General features: G+C 37.1%; 1 protein-coding gene across 2 annotated transcripts in view; it reads right to left on the minus strand.

Annotated features, from left to right (window-relative positions):
• LOC106883988 (integrin alpha-9) overlaps nucleotides 1–21658 on the minus strand; it is a 181709-nt gene that overhangs the window by 14192 nt on the left and 145859 nt on the right. For both annotated transcript variants that reach the window (XM_014935149.3, XM_089358429.1), the window contains exons 7-15: nucleotides 19344–19426; nucleotides 16583–16642; nucleotides 13771–13911; nucleotides 12693–12795; nucleotides 10689–10880; nucleotides 8865–9074; nucleotides 7064–7188; nucleotides 5886–5996; nucleotides 1690–2162 (exon numbers count right to left, since the gene is read on the minus strand). In XM_014935149.3, the coding sequence (XP_014790635.1) occupies nucleotides 1690–2162; nucleotides 5886–5996; nucleotides 7064–7188; nucleotides 8865–9074; nucleotides 10689–10880; nucleotides 12693–12795; nucleotides 13771–13911; nucleotides 16583–16642; nucleotides 19344–19426 (1498 nt within the window). The remainder of the gene's footprint in view (nucleotides 1–1689; nucleotides 2163–5885; nucleotides 5997–7063; nucleotides 7189–8864; nucleotides 9075–10688; nucleotides 10881–12692; nucleotides 12796–13770; nucleotides 13912–16582; nucleotides 16643–19343; nucleotides 19427–21658) is intronic.

The following is a 21658-nucleotide window of genomic DNA, read 5'->3' on the forward strand; positions in this document are numbered from 1 at the left end:
TTAAAGAATAATAATGACTTAACAGAAACAAGAGAGGACAGGACAAGCTGTTTTGTGGTATTCACTTATATATCTTTCTTCTGTCTTGGAATAGTGATTCTTGAAGCTCATTGCATACAGCTATAAAGAATAGCATGTAAATATTAGATCGAAAAACGCTTTCGAATTGAAAAAGTCAAAGGATGCCCTTGAGACTTGAACCCACATGTCCTGTAAACATGACAGGCATTCTACCATTGGAACAAATTCTAAGATCAAATTCCATGGGTGCCGGCTTTGCCTTTCATCCTTCCAGGGCTAGTAAAATAGCTGTCAGTTAAGTACAAGGTTATATCTAATTGACTAAATTCTTCTCTTAAAATAACTGGCTTGTTACCCATGCAGATGTATTTTTATCTTCAATTGCTTACTAGTTTCATTTATTGAACTGTGACCATGCTGGAGGACAACCTGGAAGGATTTCAATTGAATAATTAACCTCAATACTTATTCTATAAGTCTCTTTTGCCAAAGTGCTATGTTACAGGGACACAAACAAACCAATACCAGTTTTCAAGCAACGGAAGGGGAAGAAACACAGACACAAAGACCCTCATCACGCGCACGCACACACACAAACACATATATACACACACACAACAAGCTTCCTCACAAGGCAGTGGTTGGCTCAGGGCTATAGTACGAGACACTTGCCCAAGGTGCTACACAGTGGAACTGAACCTCAAATCACATGGTTGCAAAGTGAGCTTCTTAACCACACAGCCAGGTCTGCCTCTGCTAATTCTTTTATATAAGAGAATTAGAAGCAAATTGTTGGTATTTATCTCCAGATTTCATTATTATTGCATCTTAGCTGTTCTTAATTCATATTCCATCTTTTTCCACAGCACTTTTATACATTGAAAGGAAACTGAAGTGAAGTGTAGTAAAGGGGGCACCTCTATGTAATCAAGCAGTTAGAAATAGCAGCCAAATTGTTCTCAAATGATACCTACTCCCTTTTTGCTTCCTGTTCTATTTTCTTTTTGTTTGTTTCAAAGAAGAAAATTAAGATTATAATCAGTAATGTAATGTGAAATAAACTTCCTGACAACACAGCTTTATCATAGCTAGAATGTTTTTGAATGTAAGTTGACGCAATCAGAAGCTGGTTGGCAGTGGTGGTGGTCGCGGGGTGCCTACTACTACTACTACTGAAATGAATTAAATAGACAGAGGTGCAGGTGTAGCTGTGTGATAAGAATCTTGCTTCCCAACCACATAGTTCTGGGTTCAGTCCCACAGTGTGACACCTTGGGAAAATGTCTTCTACTATAGCCTTGAGCCAACCAAAGCCTTGTGAGTGGATTTGGTAGACAGAAATTGATAAAAGCCTATAGACATACACACAGACACATATATGTATGTATATCCATGTTTGTGTGTGTCTTTCTGTCTGGTTTTTGTCCCCAGCTCCACTGCTTGACAACTGATGTTGGTGTGTTTGCATCCCCATAACTTAGCAGTTCAGCAAAAGAGACCAATAGAATAAGTATCAGGCTTAAAAAATAAGTACTGGGGTTGATTCATTCAACTAAAAATGCAGGACAATGCCCCAGCATGGCCGCAGTCAAATGACTGAAACAAGTAAAAGTAAAGATAAAAGAAAAACAGAAAAAAAAAGGCAGAGAATGGAGGGGAAAACCTTACCCATAGAAATCTGTAAAAGCCTTCATCCTGTTAGGAATATTAATAGTCATTTTATTATTTTTCAAATCTTGCGGTGTTTCAAAACTTTTTGTTTTGACACTGATATTTATAGCATTTTCTGGTTGATCAATTCTTCCGGTTGATGAGAACCTTAAAGCAAATGTGCTGACAGTATTTTTAGGCAATGGATTGCCCAGAGTACAACGAACCATGTCTTCTTCTAGTGAGCTATCTGTTGAACATTCGAAGCCTGGTTGCACTTTAGTTTTGATGGCTTGAATGTACTGAAGATATTGGGGGAAAATGAAAGTAGCAAATGAATTATAAGCGTGATTGATGCCGTTAGACACAATAACATTGATGTCGAATTTTTCCTCCTTCTGATACAGCAAATACTTGAGTGATGTTGAAGCAGAAACTTTAAGATCTGTTGTACATTTATCATCATCACCACACTCAAGTTCAAATGGAATCTGGAAGGACAAAGAAAAAAAAAATTTTTTAATCACATTTTTTTTAATGTAATTTAGAAATATTTAATAAAAGTCTTTGTTGATTATTTAAACGTCTTGTAAATAAAGAAGTATAAATTGGGAAAAATTATATACATAATGTACACATGTGTGCAAGAGTGAATATCTTGACAGATATGTGTGTGTGTGTATTCACACACGCGCTCTGTGAAATGCAATATTTATTCATTCATGCTGTTTTTAATTAATCATGTACTATCTCGTAGCTTTGAGATATAAAAGATGTGACTCTTTATTTTTAGAATGACATTTGAGCGTAATCGTTACCAGCATTGCCTTCTAGCACTTGTGTTGGTGGCACGTTATAAAATCATTCGAGCGAGGTCGTTGCCAGTGCTCCTGGACAGACTCCCATGCAGGTAGCACGTAAAAAACACCTTTTTGAGCATGGCCATTGCCAGGACCGTGTGACTGGCCCTCGTGTCGGTGGCACGTAAAAGCACCCACTACACTCTCAGAGTGGTTGGCGATAGGAAGGGCATCCAGCTGTAGAAACTCTGCCAGATCAGATTGGAGCCTGGTGTGGTCTTCTGGCTTGCCAGTCCGCAGTCAAATCGTCCAACCCATGCTAGCATGGAAAGCGGACGTTAAACGATGATGATGATGATGATGATGATGTATGGTTGGTGTAAGAAGCTGAATCTGGCTAGTTGAACTGCCAAAGGTTGTTCAATAAAACTGCTCTCAGCTTCAATGACAGTATGTATCAACGCAGTCTCAGAAGCAACTCCATTCTTGGACCAAGTGAAGACAGAAGCGTGGTGTAGTGGTGGTAGTGGTAGATTGAACAGGCACTCTGTTGGTTGTGATGGTGAGGGTTCCTGTCGATCTGATCAGAGAAACATTCTGCTGATGAAGTTAATGAGCAAGTAGCTGAGCACTCCATGGACATGCATAATCCATGACATAGTTCTCAGAGACATTCAGCATGATACACAATGTGACAAGGCTGACCCTTTGAAATACAGGTACAATTCATTTTTGTTAGTTGAGTGGACTGGAGCAACAAAGAAAAAAAAAGAATCTTGCTTAAGGATACACCACATCTCTGGGAATTGAACTCATGATCTCACAATCATGAGCTGAATACCCTAACCATTAAGCCATGCACCTTCACAAGCAGTGATAAATATAGTGATGGTGAGAGTGGCGGTGGTGGTGGTTGTTATTGCAGAGATGAAAATGGTGGTGGTGGGAGCAGTGATGTTGTTGGTGGTAAATGACAATGATGATGATGATGATAGCTGTTGCTGATGTTTAACTCCAGATCAGACGCATGTAAACAAATCTATAACGAAAATTATTCCAATCATGACCATCCAATCTTATTTTCCTGCATCATTACCCCTCCATCATAACTCTTTTTAAGACAACAGTCTCGTTCAAGGGATATTTGGCTGCTATTTTTAGTGGGTCAAGCAGCAACCACGTTGACCCTGATCTGAAAGACCTATGATTAAAGTTATTTCAGCCAAGATCACCCACCCAATGTTTTTTTCAAACATAGTGTATCATGGACTTGATATTCCAAACGCTTTTTTTTTTTAATACGGTAGGATGTGATCATTCAAAAGAATTAGCTGAAGTTTCAATTATGATGATAAAGACGATGATGATCCAGCTCTCCCACCTAAGCAATAAGTCTGTTGTTATCTCCAATAATCTCGATGTCAGGCTTCAAAATAATATAGTAGAGTCGTTAGAGCGTTTGATAGATTGCTTTGAAAGGGGTAGTCGTTCGGGCTCTTTGCATTCTGGGTTCAAAATCTGCCGAGTTTTGGCCTTCAGCCTTCCAGGGTCGGTGAAGTACTGTATTGTACAAGAGTTGTTCCCCTTAGACTTCTGGATAATTTGTTTAATTGCCTTGCTTTGCCGCGGTCCTTCAAATACTTGATAGAGCCGTAGTCGTGACATAACGGCGTGTCTCAGGACATTTTTGGGTCTGGCAAGGTCTATCACTTCTCGAAGTTTGATCCGGTCGATTTCTTATTGAGAGAAAGAGAGATACTGACAGACAGGCAGAAAGAAAGTTTTAAGAATCGACCCCAGTACAATACAGTACGTCACCGACCCTGGAAGGCTGAAGGCCAAAACTCGGCAGATTTTGAACCCAGAATGCAAAGAACCCGAACGACTACCCCTCTCAAAGCAATCTATCAAACGCTCTAACGACTCTACTATTTGAATGTCTATGACGTTAATTAAGATCACAGCAATGCAAAATAGTCTATCACTTGTTACAACTGCACAAATATCCTTTATCGGTACTGAAATGTGCAGATATCGGTTATAGCACAAGATTCCATTTTCCCATTGTGGTATAACAGATGTTAGAAGAGCAACAGACAACTTGTTCAGAGGTCAATGGTTCACATTCTCTTCCTGACCAAGACAATTTTGAAGTAGCCAGTCGTTGGAGATGTAAAATTATCAGTGAATGTATATAAGCACAGTCATGGCTGCATAGTTAAGAAGTTCGCTTCCCAACCAGGTAATGTTAGGTTCAATCCCACTGTGTGACATGGAGCGATTTCGTTTCGTCAAACTTTATGACATACTGTGTTTTTAAACACAATATGTCTTACTGGAATCTACCCTGGACGAAATACCGCAGCTTCACAGCGTTTACTAACGCACATAAATTAAGTACGTCATATTGATAGTGTTTACATTATTTAAGCTGCTTCAAACAAAAAAATCTTCTTCTACACTATCAGGTCAACTTCCTTGTGAGTGGGTTTGGTAGACGGAAACTGAAAGAAGCTAGCCGTGTGTGTGTGTGTGTGTATTCATCATATTATGAGCAGTGTTATTCATTTCCAATCTTCTGCAAAAATTTGTCACCGAACGTAATTTCACAGAAGATTGGAAATGAATAACACTACTCATAAGACAGTGATGAACATAACACACACACACACACACACAATATAGAATAGATGTACGAAACTATAACAACTAAAAAAGAAGGAAGAATTCCAACTCTTGAGACCAACCTGCAAGAGGTCACCGGTTTTATGAGACAAAACAACCTGTTTTAACCTTTTTGTTATATTTTTTGTTAAATCACATTGTCTTTGTTTCAAATAATTTGGAAAATAAGGAAGAATTTAGTAAAAGAATTTTGTAAATTGTTAAGCTGGTATTTGAAACATAAATTAACATGAAATTTTGATTATAAGTTTTAATTAAGATCATTTTAAAACAGGCAGTTTGCATCATAAAACCAGGGGCAGTCTTAGGCAGTTGGTATCAAAAGGGTTAACTTTTTCTTTACCATATTTCTGTTGAAATACATTGCCTTGTTTCAATGAATTTGGAAAATAATGAAAGAAACCCATGTTTATGTGTACGTTTGTGTTTGTCTCCTGTCACTGCTTGACAACTGGTGTTGATGTGTTTATGTCCATGTAACTTAGCAGTTCAGCAAAAGAAACTGATGGAATAAGAACCAGGCTTTATAGAAAATAAGTACAAAGGTGAATTCATTTGACTCAAAATTTTTCAAGGTGGTGCCCCAGCATGAGCACAAACGAATGACAGAAACAAGTAAAAGATTAAAAAAAAAAGAGAGCATATTTCCTTAGAAATGTGATAAAAAAAAAAGAGTAAAAATAAATAAATAAATATCCTGAAGATGATAATTTCAAGAAAGATATTTACCTTTTTTACAAAGGTCTGTGTCCTTAGTATTGGACATATTTGACAAGTGGTGTTTTTAGCCAAAGCCATTTTAATGGTGATGTGAATGGGCTGGAAAATATTTGGGTGTTCCTAAAAAGAAAAGAAAAACAAGAAAAATGTTTTGTAAGAATGCTACACAAAAAAACAAAATGTTTAACCCTTTCGTTACTGTATTTATTTTGAGATGCTCTGTGTTTCTTTCAATTAATTTTTAATATAACAAAGAAATTAGTAAAATAACTTAGTTATCATTAAGCTAGTGTTAGGAACATAAATTGTGACTAAGGTTTGGTGGAAGATTTTAATTCAAAACTTATGAAAACAAGACAAATTGTACTACAGAGCCAGAGCTGGTTTCAGCCAGGTTGATAATGAACATCACCAGTATCATCATCAACAATGTCATCATCAATGTTTAAATGTCCACTTGTCTATGCCTGAATGGGTCTGATGGAATTTGTTGAGGCAGATTTTTTTATGTCTAGGTACCATTTCTGTTGCCAAACCTCACCTAATTCTAGGCAAGGTGATATTCTCCATGGTCAAATAGGAATGATTGGAAATGAGTGACATGTTTTTTTATAAAAGTAACACTCATTTAAAACTATCAAGTGATGCCAAGAGAACACAGACACACATGCACGCACAAACATACATATGTACGTGCAAGCATGCGTGCATACATACATACACAAAGAAGTAAAAGCTAGGGTACCATGAAATGTATTTAGTGGAGTTAATTCAATTCATGGTACCCTATTTTGTGCACCAGTGAAAGAAATAACTCTTTCATCGGTTGGCTACTTCTTCATCATTATTTAATGTCTGTTAACGTTTCTGCCAGCTCGCGGCCTTAGATATTTTTTTCTACTCTCAGCACAAGGCCCGAAACTTTAGGGGAGGGGGGGCCAATCAATTAGATCAACCCCAATATGCAACTGGTACTTAATTTATCGACCTGGAAAGGATGAAAAGAAAAGCTGACTTCAGCAGAATTTGAACTCAGAATGTAAAGACAGATGAAATGATGCTAAGCATTTTGCCTGGCATATTAAGGATCCTACCAGCATGCCACCTTTAAACAACAATAATAATAATAGATTTTAAAAAAATAAAAGAAGAAGAACAATAAAATAAAATAGAGAATTACAAATTACCTTTACAATAATCTGAAATTCCTTTTCAGATTTTTTCCCACTTTCAAGTTTGAAACCAAATGACTGTACACTATGCGACAAATTCATCTGAGGCTGCGAACCAGTTGCTAACTGGCCTTCGAGGTCTGAAAGTACAACACAATACCATTATTAATGCTATAATGAAAGGGCTGTGGCTTAGAGCATTTAGCAAAATGCTTTGGGGTATTATTTAGTTTCAATCCCTGATATTCTGTGTTCAAATCCTACCAAAGTCAGCTGTGATTTTTATCCATGTGAAGATCAAAACATCCATACCAATAAAGAACTGCTGTCTATTTATTGATTAAAACTATGGCTGAGATTCCTAAATGAATCTTTTTAATGTTACTTGCACTTTAGGAGCAAAACACAGTGTAAAGTCCAAGGTAACAGAATTTCTGTGAAGGAAAGTGAGCCCAGCTTCCAAAAACACAATCATTGAACAATATTGCACAAATTCTATAATTAATGGGATGTGGGGCATGACTGTCATTGTGTCTGACACTTTGTCAACTGAAAAAGAAAGAGTAAAGGAAATAAATTGGTTTTAAATTTTGACACAAGGCCAGCAATTTTGGGGTAGGGGAGAAAATTAATTACAAAAACCTCAGTGCCCAACTGGTACTTATTTCATCAACCCTGAAAAGATGAAAGGCAAAGTCAACCTTGGTGCCATTTGAACTCAGAAGATGAAGCAAAAACAATCGGTCTCTCTTGGTCGGAAATCCAAGAAATAGTCCAAGATTGCATTCACTGGCGTGAAATAGTCATGGCCCGATGCTCCTTAAGGGGTAATGTGGACTAACTTACTGGCTAGAAGCAATAGGAAGTGAGCACTTAAACATTACATACATGAGAGACAGAAGCTGTAACCCCCACCTCCACCCCAGTTAGTAGGTTGATACATTATAGATTCAATCAACTGTGACTTCTGTAACATGAGTCTTATGGTTCATGGGGCAGGTTAACCAGTTTCCATGGCACATAAGTGAGATCACAATAGTCCCCCTGAACCAGAAGCCAGTCTGTCACAGGGTCACACATTTACAGCAGACTGGAGCAACATTCAGATTCCAGCTCTCAATCTTTATTGATCCAACCAAAAAGGGGCTCACTTCACAGCTGCTCAATCTCCTAGAAATAACAGCCAAATTTTATCAAGTCATGCCCTACCATCTTAAAAAAGGAAAGACAAAATGGGATAATGTGGTTCTGGATAAATAAGTTGAAATGGTCACCGTTTAAATGTTTTTGACTGTAGATTTGCTAGGTCACGGTTGACCTGGGACCTAACAACAACAGCAAAACACAAAAATCTTTATATATCTTTTATCTTTTATTTTTTACTTGTTTTAATTATTGGACTGCAGCCAAGCTGGAGCACTGCCTTGAAAGGTTTAGATGAATAAATCAATCCCAGTCCTTATTTTTAAGTCCAGTATTTATCCTACCGTTCTCTTTTGCTGAATCACTAAGTTATAGGGATGCAAACAAACCAACACCAGTTGTCAAGTGGTGGTGGGGGACAACACGCACACACACACACACACACATACATATATGTGTGTGTGTGTGTGTGTGAGTATATAGTTAGCTTCTTCCCATTTTCCATCTACCAAATTTACTCACAGGGTATTGGTCAGTCAAGAGCTATGATTAAAGAGATTTGCTCAAGGTGCCATGCAGAGGGACTGAACCCAGAACCATGGGAAGCAAGCTTCTTATCTCACACACACATACAAAAACTAAAAACTAAAAGGAAGACAAATTTTGATCTTACCTATTCTAGGAGGAATTTGTTTGTTATTTTGTACATAACTAAACTTTAATTTCACTTTGAAACACACAGCTTTGTTCCCATGACTTGGACAATTATACTTTGTAAAATTAATTTTCTGTGATTCAGGTAATAATTCCAGGTTTAAATCAAGCACAGGACGAGAAAATAAAAGTCTGACTTGATCTGACAAATAAGCGCCAACAAGAAAATCTGAAAAATTAGAAGAAAAAAAATTATAAATTTCATTAAACTATTTGTGACTATAATCATCATCATTGTTTAACGTCTGTTTTCCATGCTGGCATGGGTTGGATGGTTTGATTGAGGTCTGGAGGGCCAGCAGCTGCACCAGGCTCCAATCTGATCTGGCAATGTTTCTACAGCTGGATGCCCTTCCTAATGCCAATGACTCCAAGAGTGTAGTGGGTGCTTTTTATGTGCCACCAGCACAGGAGCCAGTCAGGCGGGCCTGGTATCGATCATGTTCAGATAGTGCTTTTTATGTGCCACCATTATGGGGGGGGGGGGGGCAGTCAGGAGGTACTGGCATCAGCCACGTTCAGATAGTGCTTTTTACGTGCCACTGACACAGGAGCCAGTCAGGGGGTTCTGGCATCGATCATGTTCGGGCAGTACTTTTTACGTGCCACTGGCATGGGAGTCAGTCAGAGGGTACTGGCATTGGCTATGTATGGATGGTGCTTTTTATGTGCCACTGGCATGGGAGCCAGTCAGGTGGTCTGACATCGATCAAAAATAATATTAAAAATTGCTAGATGTCATGGCTGGGACGCCTTTGGATACAAGTCTGCTGAACCCATATGTTACCATATTTCTGATGAAATAACACTGCTTCTGACTGAATTAATTTAGAAAAAAAAAAAAAATGAAGAATTTAGTAAAATAACTTTACCATTATTAAGCTGGTGTTTGGATCATAAATTAACATGAAATTTTGGTGGAAGGTTTTAATTAAAATCCCTTTAAAACAGGGAGTTTGTATTATAGAACCAGGCTTGGTGTCAGGTGGGTTGGTATCAAAAGGGTTTTAAAAAATCGTTCAACATTCAAACCAACCAAATATAGTTGCTATAAAACCAGTGATTAACCAACAAAGGAGCATTTATGTAATTACTAAGTCTGCTAGAAACAGCAGCCAAATCTCCCTCAAATGACATTCTACTATTTTGGCATGGGAGAGCTATATTAGATCAGTGATTCCTAATATGAGGCATACACCCCACTGGTGGGGCCTGGGATCCAAAAATTCTTTTCTTTTTTTTAATGCGACATAGAATTATGAAAATCTTTTTTTCACAGTAAACATATAACACTGAGCGTAACCAAACCAATCCCTCCAGCCAAGCATACTATGTGAAGACTGTTTGCTACAGCATAAAGCTATTCTAATGTCCTAATGTGAATATTTCTTTAAGGAAAGTATATAATTATGAAATATTAAAAATAAAGTTGGTTTTTTCCAACCACCAGTGGGGCATACATTTTTCTGGAAAGTTACAGTGGGGCCTGGGAGAAAAATGTGGGTAACACTGCATTAAACAATTTAATTATAGATACACTATGTATGGAAGAAAGATAAGATGATCATGGCTGGGAGGCCTTTGATTACAGGCCTGTTTTTAGTCAGAGCTTACCTGGGACCCAACAAGAATAACAGTGAGAATTGTTCAAAATGGCCCCTCATACTTAGTGTAATGGCATGCAACAGGGTGTAGCAATTGATAACTAGTATTTTGATATGTGGTAATTAAAATAAAAATACTATCACACATAAAAACAAAATTAAAGAGAGATATTTCATACCAGGACAATTGTCTTTATTCACATCAACAGAATCAGAAATTGAGATTCCAAATCCTTTCATGTCTTTTCCCATAGCAGCATCTTTACCAGTTATTTTCTGGGAGTATGTAGAAGGAAGTCCTTCTTTATTTGTATTGTAGATATAAATAGCTCCTTCTAGCTTATTTTCATAGGGGGCACCAATGGCAATATCTGGGGAAAAGAGAAAGAGAGATGAAAGATGAGAGAAAAATGAAAGATGGGAGAGAGAGATGAAAGATGAGTGAGAGAGAGAGAGAGAAAGAAAGATGGGAGAAAAAGATGAAAGATGAGTGAGAGAGAAAAATGAAAGATGGGAGAGAGAGAGAGAAAGATGAAAAATGAGAGAGGGAGAGAGAAGAGAGATGAAAGATGAGTGAGAGAGAAAGAGAGAGAAAAATGAAAGATGGGAGAAAAAGATGAAAGATGAGTGAGAGAGAAAAATGAAAGATGGGAGAGAGAGAGAGAAAGAAAGATGAAAAATGAGAGAGGGAGAGAGAAGAGAGATGAAAGATGAGTGAGAGAGAAAAATGAAAGATGGGAGAAAAAGATGAAAGATGAGTGAGAGAGAAAAATGAAAGATGGGAGAGAGAGAGAGAGAGAGAGAAAGAAAGATGAAAAATGAGAGAGGGAGAGAGAAGAAAGATGAAAGATGAGTGAGAGAGAAAAATGAAAGATGGGAGAAAAAGATGAAAGATGAGAGAGAGAGAGAGAGGAGAAGAGAGATGAAAGAGATGAGAGAGAGAGAGAAATGAAAGATGAGAGAGAGAGAAAGAAAGATGAAAGATGAGAAAGGGAGAGAGAGAGAAAGAAAGATGATGAAGAGAGAGAAAGAGAGATGAAAGATGAGATAGTTGAAAGAGATGCAAGAAAGCGCAAAAGAGAGAGAGAGAGAGGAAGAATTCTTTTAAAGAATTTGTCATTGATATTCATGTTTATCACAATGACAACAACTTTTAACTCAATAATGCCCATTTATAAAGAAATCCCACCACCACCACCAGGGGTTCTTCTTCCTCACTTGTAGAAATCCCAAGCTCCCTCCCCACATATGGACCACATATGTTAGGTTAATAAGTTCGTTTTTGCAACAACATGATTTTCACTGATTTCAATCCAACTGCATGGAACCTTATGAAAGGGTCTTCTACTAATGACAGCCTTGGAGGTGACCAAAGCCTTGTTAGTGAGATTTCATAGACAGAAACCAGGAGGAAGCCTACCAGAACATCTGCACTTGATTTAGGGTGGCACATTTATTACATGACAACAGGTGACTTAGTAATTAGGATGTTGCACTGACAATTGCAAGATCATGGTTTCAATTCCTTGACTGGGTGGTTAGTTATGTTCTTGAGCAAAGCATTACATTTTACATTGCTTCAAGCCACTTAGCTGCAATGGACTGGCATCCCATTTAGTCGGGGTAGGGGATCTCAGTCCCTTAAATGCCAAAGAGACCAGGTAACCTGCCCCATGAGTTCTAGGACTTGAGAAAACAACGTCCAGGGCTTACCTTTACCTTTTTACAGTTAAGACATTGTCCAGTTTAACCATTTAGCATTGTTCTGGTCCAAGTCTTCTACTAGTTTTGCATTCAAAATGGCTAGATTTGGCCTCTCACGCCTACCCTACAATGTCATTCTAAATATAAACATTCACATCATCAAAATCTCAAAGATATGAGATAATATACCATTAATTCAAAACGATGTGAATAAATAAGCTCTACATATGACAGGGAAATCTGAATGCTAAAAGGTTACTATCACTATCTAGCCATTGCATTTTTTGAAAGCATTCAGATCCAGTCCCCAGTCAGTGGACACCTTCCTCTTATCAGTCCTGGAAACTCAAAAGGGTGCCATAATCACTACCATTCTTCATCTGACTAAGCCATTAAAAAGAAAGAAATAAGGAAATAGAAACACAACTCATACAACAGGATTTAAAAAGTAAAATCTCCAAACAGAACATTTTACTTACCAATGAAACCATCTTGGTTAATGTCACCAATACTGGTCATTGCACTACCAAAGCGACCTCCTTCTTCTTTGTCACCAAACAGTACAAGTTTCTTCTGAAGTTTCTGAAATACCAAAGGAATAATCCTTCAAGTAAGTAAATCATCAAATTCTTCTGTGAATAGAATAAAAGACTAGGTATGTGTGTGTAATCACATGTATATATATGTATATACATATACGTGTGTGTTGTGGAGGTGCAATGGCCCAGTGGTTAGGGCAGTGGACTCGTGGTCATAGGATCACGGTTTCGATTCCCAGATCGGGCGTTGTCAGTGTTTATTGAGCAAAAACACCTAAAGCTCCACGAGGCTCCGGCAGGAGATGGTGGCGAACCCTGCTGTACTCTTTCACCACAACTTTCTCTCACTCTTTCTTCCTGTTTCTGTTGTGCCTGTAATTCAAAGGGTCAGCCTTGTCACACACTGTGTCATGCTGAATATCCCTGAGAACTACGTTAAGGGTACACGTGTCTGTGGAGTGCTCAGCCACTTGCACGTTAATTTCACGAGGAGGCTGTTCCGTTGATTGGATCAACCAGAACCCTCAATGTCGTAAGCGACGGAGTGCCAACAACAACATGTGTGTATACACATAGGAATATGTATGTAAATGTGTGTGTGTGTGTATCAATAACCAATATGTGGGGCTGAGATGGAATAGAAGTATAGGGTCAGTGACATCACACAAACGGCCAATGGGACTCACTGGAATGAGAGGAGCAAGGGAGGTCATGTGAGTGAAAGGATAACTAGCATAGTCCTCTTTTGACTTAGGGGCCTTCTTTCAGGATGGACATGGTGGCCACATGAGGGAATTTGCTGTTTGGTGGGTAGGGCCCCTACAGATGTATCCTGGCTAGAAAGGATTGATGTTATGAGGATCTACAAGGTAGGTGAATTATGCCATACAATAACCATACAATACCATACAATAACCAGTCCTAAAAATCTGACTGACCATGTCAGACCACGGATGATTATCACTGGCCATACAATGAGAACCGTATCATTAAACAAAAGAGACAAATAATTACTAACCTTGCCATCACTGAGATAAACAATAACCTGTCCTTCTTCTCTAGATTGTCCTGGTTCCATGGGAGCTCCAACTAGCAAATCATCCAGACCGTCTTTGTTGACATCTGCTACACACAGTTTCATTCCAAAATATGACCCAATCTGGCAACAAACAAAAAGTTTCTTATACATCATTTCATAACAGTTTCATTATAAAAGTTCTCCTGTATATACAATCTCCTGTATTTTTTTCTCTCCAGACCCCATTTACCAAATACCTTGTTTTCTTGCTCATCCTTCTTTTTCGAGAAAACAGCATGTAGGAGAGTATTGTAGTTCGCTTGAAGCATTGTGTATTGTTTGTAAAAAATAGAAAGCTTTTTGAATGGTACAACAATGCACTATAATACAAAAAAAAAAAGGACTATATACCTGTTGTAATTTGGTTATCTATAGTCTGATGATATTTCGGAATTACAATTCCTTCTTCAGATATTCTTCGATGGAGTCTCTGATAGTCCATTTTTTGTATTATAGTGCATTGTTGTACCATTCTAAACTTTTTATTCTTTAGAAACAGCATGTACTTTGAAGGACATTTAGCTGCTATTTGAGTATCCAAGTGATGGCATGTAGCTTAGTGGTTTGGGTATTTGGCTAATGATTGTAAGGTCATGAGTTCAATACCTGACAGTGCATTGTGTCCTTGAGCAAGACACTTTATTTCACTTTGCTCCAGTCCACTCAGCTGGCAAAAATGAGTGGAGCCTGTATTTCAAAGGGCCAGCCTTGTCACAATCTGAGTGACATTAAATTTCCATGAGAACTACATTAAGTGTGTACATATCTGTGGAGTACTCAGCCACTTGCATGTTAATTTCATGAGCAAGCTGTTCCATTAGTTGGGGATCAACTGGAACCCTTATTCCAGTGACAGTCTCTTGTTCGAGTATCCTTGTTGGCTTGACCAGTGTTGTCGAATGTTCTCTTAATACAACAGTTCTTTTGATAACGAGGAGATTTTTAAAATCTTTCATATCATCATCATTTAATGTCCATCTTCCATGCTGACATGGCTAGACAAGACCTGGCAAGGCCAGGGACCACACTAGGTTCCATAGTCTGTTTTAGCTTGGTTTCTACTGCTGAAAGCCCTTCCTAACACCTTTTCATGTGGCACAATCACCAGTGCTTTTCAAATGGCAGCAACGCCAGTGCCTTTTGCATGGCACCAGTGCATTCTATGTGACACCACCACCAGTGCTTTTTACAAAGCAGCACAGCACCAGATGCTTCTTGTGTGGCATCAGAACCAACACAGGTAAGAGAAATTTCATTTGAATTCCCAGAACTTCCGAGTAAGAAATTTAGCAAGCCAGGTTGGGTAATGCCAGGCCAGAGCAACATTCAAAGTTGTCTTCGGGCATAGATGCTTGGTGTTGTTTAGCTCTGAGTCAGCAGACATATGATCAAAGGCAATCCAGTAGTGACCATCTCATCGTTTTCTTTCTAAGCATTGTAAACACTGGACTATTTAAGGCTGGTACACATTCTATCAATCACTTTTGGTCAAACCACTAAGTTACAGGGGATGTAAACTAACCAACATTAGTTGTCAAGTGGTGGTGGAGGACAAAAACAATTACAAAGACACACACACACAGATACATGCATACATATATATATGTACATATGACATACATACATACGTACATACATGCATACAGGCTGGGACCCCCTTCGGTCATGACTGACCATGGGATTGCACCTAGAAAGTTATCCTCCCAGGCACAAGTCCGGGCAAGGTTGTTTATGGAAGACCAGCAGTTGCCCATGCATACCGGTCTCCCCTCTCCACGCCACCAGTGTTATCCAAGGAAAAGGCAAAGGGGCTGATACAGCTTGGCACCTGTCACGTCACAACTCATTTCTACAGCTGAGTGAATTGGAGCAATGTGAAATAAAGTGTCTTGCTCAAGAACACAACACACAGCCTGGTCCGGGATTTGAACTCACAACCTCACTGTCGTAAGCTTGACGCTCTAACCACTGAGCCATGCGCCTTCACATACATACATACACACACACATACATACATAAGACAAACTTCTTTCAGTTTTCCATCTCACAAAATCACTCACATGATGGTTTTGGTTGGCCTAGGGCTATCATAGAAGATACTTACCCAAGGTGCCATGCCATGTCATGTGATTGAACCCAGAACCTTGCAGTTAGAAAACAAACTTCTGACCACACAGCCACACCTGCACCTAGTAAGGGCAAAGTTTATTTTTATCTTTTAATGAGGAAAGAAGGCATTGCCTCTGACTTCTTACAGGGTGTTGAAGACTGGTTGGAGGGAGAGAGGAAAGTATCTTTAAACTGAAGATTTGGCCAAAATGCTTGCAGGGGAGTGGACTCTGCTAAAAGCACCCAAGATGCCATTGTGTGGTATTTATCTGGATGAGGGGTAAAGTAAGCCACAGTAGGATTTGAACTCAGAATGTAAAGAACCAGGACAAATACCACAAGGCATCTTGGTCTAACATTCTTACAGTTCTGTCAACCCACCAATCTGAGATTGGTCCCTTTTTATTGACCACAAAAGGATAAAAAGCAAAGTTGCCCTCAACAGCATTTGATCTCAGAGTGCAGAGAGATGGAATAAATACTGTGAAGTATTCTATTTGACTCTAATGATTCTCTCAATTTACTACCTGTTCCCTGGTTGCTGTTTCTAGCAAAGTAAATGTCCACATAGAATGTCACCACAGTGGCTGCCTTGTATTAACATTAATATTTGGGGAAACAAAAAAGCAGAAAAGGAACTCACTTCTTTCGATTCTGACTGCAAACGTTGTACAATGTGGTTATTTTTGTCTGTTATTAGCACCTGAAAAAGTAATTTTTTTTTGTTTTAAATAAAGAAAAAGGATGAATTATAATATATAAAATATGTATATTATGTCAATTCAATTTGTGTATAAACCTTGTAGTATGCTTTATAGATAAGATACATGCATAATACATACATATATATGTATATATATATATACATACATACATACATACACATATATATAAACCATAAAAGTCAGAAGGTATGATAAGTGAATATATATATTCATTTAATCCTTGGGATTATGGCCGTTTGCAACCTCCTTCATTGTAGTTAATACTAATTTTAATGTGGAAGAAATTCTGCTTATACATTTGCATAAATATGTATGCTTGACATTATATAAATACAGTTGTATATTCACAAATCAATGGAAAAAAAAAGAAAGCTAGCTCATGAGATCACCAGAACATTATGGTTACACTAATCATTAAACTCAATGTGTGTTTGTTTGTTTTACTGTTTCCTTGCCTTGACATCAGACAGTAGCTGTAAGCAAGTGCCATTGTCATGCAAGAGGTTTTATTTGTTTCTAGTCTTCCACACAATCATGTCTGGACATGGTGAAATATTACCTTACTTGGAAACGGATGAGGGTTGGTGATGGGAATGGCATCCAGCTACACAAAATCTGTCTGATCCATGCAAACATGGAATAGCAGATGTTTCATTTAAATATATATTACATGGATGATAATATTTTCAACCAAGACATTACGACCATATCTGATTGTTCAAGTGCTTCAATTTTGAGTATTTCTTTTATTCTTTTATTTGTTTCAGTCATTTGACTGTGGCTATGCTGGAGCACTGCCTTCAGTCGAACAAATTGACCCCAGGACTTATTCTTTATAAGTCTAGTACTTATTCTATTAGTCACTTTTGCCGAACTGCTAAGTTATGGGGACATAAACACACCGACATTGGTTGTAAAGTAATGGTGGGAGAACAAATACAGACACACAGACATATACATATGTGCATATATATATATATATATATATATATATATATAATAATAATATTAGGGACAAAATCCAAAATTACAGGTAAAAAGTCAATTAAAATCAATAGAATTTAATTTTCGATAATTTCAATTGATTTTAATCGATTTAAATTTCCTTTCTATTTGAAAATTAGTTATGAAACACGTGTAATCATTTTATTATATTTATCTTATGATATTTACTTTGCTTTATATTATACTCATTTATTGTGCTTTTAATTATTAATTTTTCTATATGTGATAGTGGATTTTCATTGATGAGTTCTTGAAACTTGGTTATTTTCCCTAAAACTATATATTTTATATATATATATATATATATATATATATATATATATATATATATGATGGGCTTCTTTCCGTTTCTGTCTACCAAATCCACTCACAAGGATTTGGTTGGCCTGAGGTTATAGCAGAAGATACCTGCCCAAGGTACCATGCAGTGGGACTGAACCAGGGACCATGTGGTTGGTAAGCAAGCTACTTACCACATAGCCACTCCCGCACCTATGCACATATATTTACTTGATTGCTGACATTTATTGATGGTTTCTCCCATCTTCTTTTGGACCATTTTCTATCATTAATAGAACTGTCGACATTTTCAATGGCACAAGTGTGCTAATTGCATAATATTACAGTTGTTTCATAACAATTTTACCAGCAGATCATTGCCAAAACATTTCTATATAAAATAACACATCATGTTGTTGTTATTATTATTATTATTATTATTAATAATAGACAATACGAAGGGCACAATGTAATTGCAATAGATATCTTATTGGTTTGAACACTATTTCAAAAGCATTATATATTAATGTTTCGGCAATGAAACAGTTGTAGTACTATGCAGTAAAATGTGTTGCTCAATCTATTTTTTCTTATTCATATTTCTAATGAAATACATATATGTAATTGGTGGGTTAATCTTTCTTTAGGGGTACCAATTTATTAAGCCTTCTTGCCTCATCTTGAGGCCCTTTTCTTCCCAATTCTCTTTTATTTTATGTATTTACTCTGATGAAGCTCCATGTACCAGATCGGATGTACTATAGAATATGACGAATATTATTCTCATAATTTTCCTTGGCAGTGCCAACTGACATTGGTAGCATAAATGGCTGTTAGCATTGTTAAAGTTTTGTATTAAAAAATAATAATAATCAATGGTAGTCAATTTGTTTGTTGATCAAAAATTTTCTCCATTTTTCTGCTTAAGTTTTATATATATATATATATATATATATATATATATATAATTAACATAATATGGTAAAAATCCGATATTAATTAATATCAATTTAATACCAGGAAACTAGCACATTAAAAGAATCAGAAGGTTCAGAAAAATATTTTCTTCAAGATCCTAAAAAGATTATAGTACTTGTGTATATAAGATTGACCAGTGACCGGTCTGTCAATATGCTAGAAGAAGCTCACTTAAAAATATATATATATATATATATATATATATATATATATATATATATGTATATATATATGTCAGACTTCTTTTGGTTTCCATCTACCAAATGCATTCACAAGGCTTTAGTAGGCCCTGGGCTATAGTAGAAGACACTTGCCCATGTACTGGGATTAGACCTGACACTATAGTTGAGAGACAAATTTCTTACCACACAAGCAGGAGAAAAGAGAGGGGTAAATCCTACAAAATAAGTAACTTACAGCTCCACTGCCATCTCGAGGTACACCCATGACATAGTATTCATATTTATCATTAAAGAATTTTCCAGAAGATACAGCATAACCTAAAAAGAAACAAAAAGAAATGATTGATAATAATAATAATAATAGCAATAATAATAATTTTTTTCTGCCATAGGTTCATGGCAGTGCTCAACTGGTGCTTATTTTATCGAGGCCAAAAGGAGGAAAGGCAAAACTGACCTTTGCAGAATTTGGACTCAGAACGTAAAGACAGACAAAATGCCACAGAGCATTTTACTCAGCATTCTAACAAATCTGCTGCCAGCTCACTGTTTTCTAACTCAATAAAAATGTCTGCTATCTTACAATATTCTATGTAAATATATTCATCGAAGGATTATATCTTCAAAATTTAAAATATTAAACCAGTGTATCTTGGATAAATATCCCTATAAGAGGCTTGAATATGCTCGTTGTGACAACACACACACACACACACACACACACACACACACACGCATATATCATCTTATTTATCCAGGACTACATTATCCAATGAGCCAATATTTTTTAAGATTGCAGGGATTAATATGAAGTAATTTTACCTGATATTTCTAGCAGGTTGCATGGCCAAATAAATACTTTTGTTGGTTGGTTCATGTTTAGAAACTCTTATGAATATTACCCTGGTGTTCAACCATTACTGTAATTCTACTCTCCAAACACTACAGATTTATTTTATATACCCCTACAGATTCTGTCAACCAAGACCCTTACCCACTTTTGATACCAATCCACCTGACACAACACCTGACTCTATGATTCATGTTTGAAAGAATCTAAATCAAAACTTTCCATCAAAATTTTATGTTAATTTTCATTCCAAATATTAACTTAATAAAGACATTGTTATTTTACAAAATTCCTCATTATCTTCCAAATTAATTAAAACAAAGTAATACATTTCAAGAGAAATATTAATAACAAAAAAAGGGTTAACAGGGCTGCAACTACTACTAATAATAATGACAGCAGGAGCAGCATCAGCAAGAAGGTTTTCTAAGGACTATCAAGATAAGTAAAATGGCTTCTAATTGAAGTTTCAGTCCCTACAGACGTTAAGGTATCACTAAAAGAAATCAAGATACTATCCAAATAAAAAGATCCGGAAATAGACAACTAGAATGTAAAAATTGAAGACATAAACAATCCCTTGGATAATAAAATGTCTTGGGTATGATAAAAATTAAAGCAGGTGAATTCATAACTGAAACCACAACATGTACAAATATCAATGGCATAGAGAAAATTGTGCTACCAGGTATAGCATACACTTTTATATTGGGTGTTTCTAATACAATGGAAGAGATAGAACTGAAGCAAAATAGTCCACTTAACATAAGAACATAGAATTGAACTTTGTTGTGCAATGAGAGCATGTAATAAGAATATGATTACTATCTTTGAGATCTTCCACTTGTTTTAGTATAGGACTGCAGCCATACTGGAGCACCACCTGGAAGGATTTTAGTCAAATGAATCAACCCTACTATTTGTTTTTAGAGCTTAGTGCTTATTCTAAGATCTCTTTTTCTGAACCACTGTGTTATAGGGATATAATCAAACCAACACACACACACACACACAACAATACAGATTTCTTTCAGTTTCTGTTTACAAAATCTTTTCACAAGGCTTTAGTTGACCCTTGGCTATAGTAGAAGACACGTGGTAGGACTGAACCTGGAACTATATGATTAAGAAGCAAACTTCACCACACGGCCACATCTGCACCCACAAACTATTTATTATAAAAAACAGTTTCTGATTTAGGTCCAAGGATAACAATTTTGAGAGGAGGGGGTAAGTTGATACCAGTATGTGACAGGTACCCCTGGAGGGGTGAAAAGTAAAATTGACTTTGGTGGAATTTGTGCGTGTGTGTACATGTATGTCAATTAATATATATATATGCCAGCAGTGAAGGTGCATGGCTTAGTGGTTAGAGGAATTCGACTCATGATCATAAGGTCGTGAGTTCAATTCCTGGCAGTGCATTGTGTCCCTGAATAAGACACTTTATGACACATTGCTCCAGTCCACTAAGCTGGCAAAAATGGATTGTCTCTGTATTTCAAAGGGTCAGCCTTGTCACATTCTGTGTCATGCCAAATCTCTCTGTGAACTACATTAAGAATACACGTGTCTGTGGAGTGCTCAGCCACTTGCATGTTAATTTCGTGAGCAGGTTGTTCTGTTGTTCCGGATCAACTGGAACCCTCATTGTCTTAACCAACAGAGTGCCAGGTGTATATATGTATATATATACATGC

Source organism: Octopus bimaculoides, chromosome 10 (assembly GCF_046866305.1).
Source record: "Octopus bimaculoides isolate indiv1 chromosome 10, ASM4686630v1, whole genome shotgun sequence".
Classification (NCBI taxonomy): domain Eukaryota; kingdom Metazoa; phylum Mollusca; class Cephalopoda; order Octopoda; family Octopodidae; genus Octopus; species Octopus bimaculoides.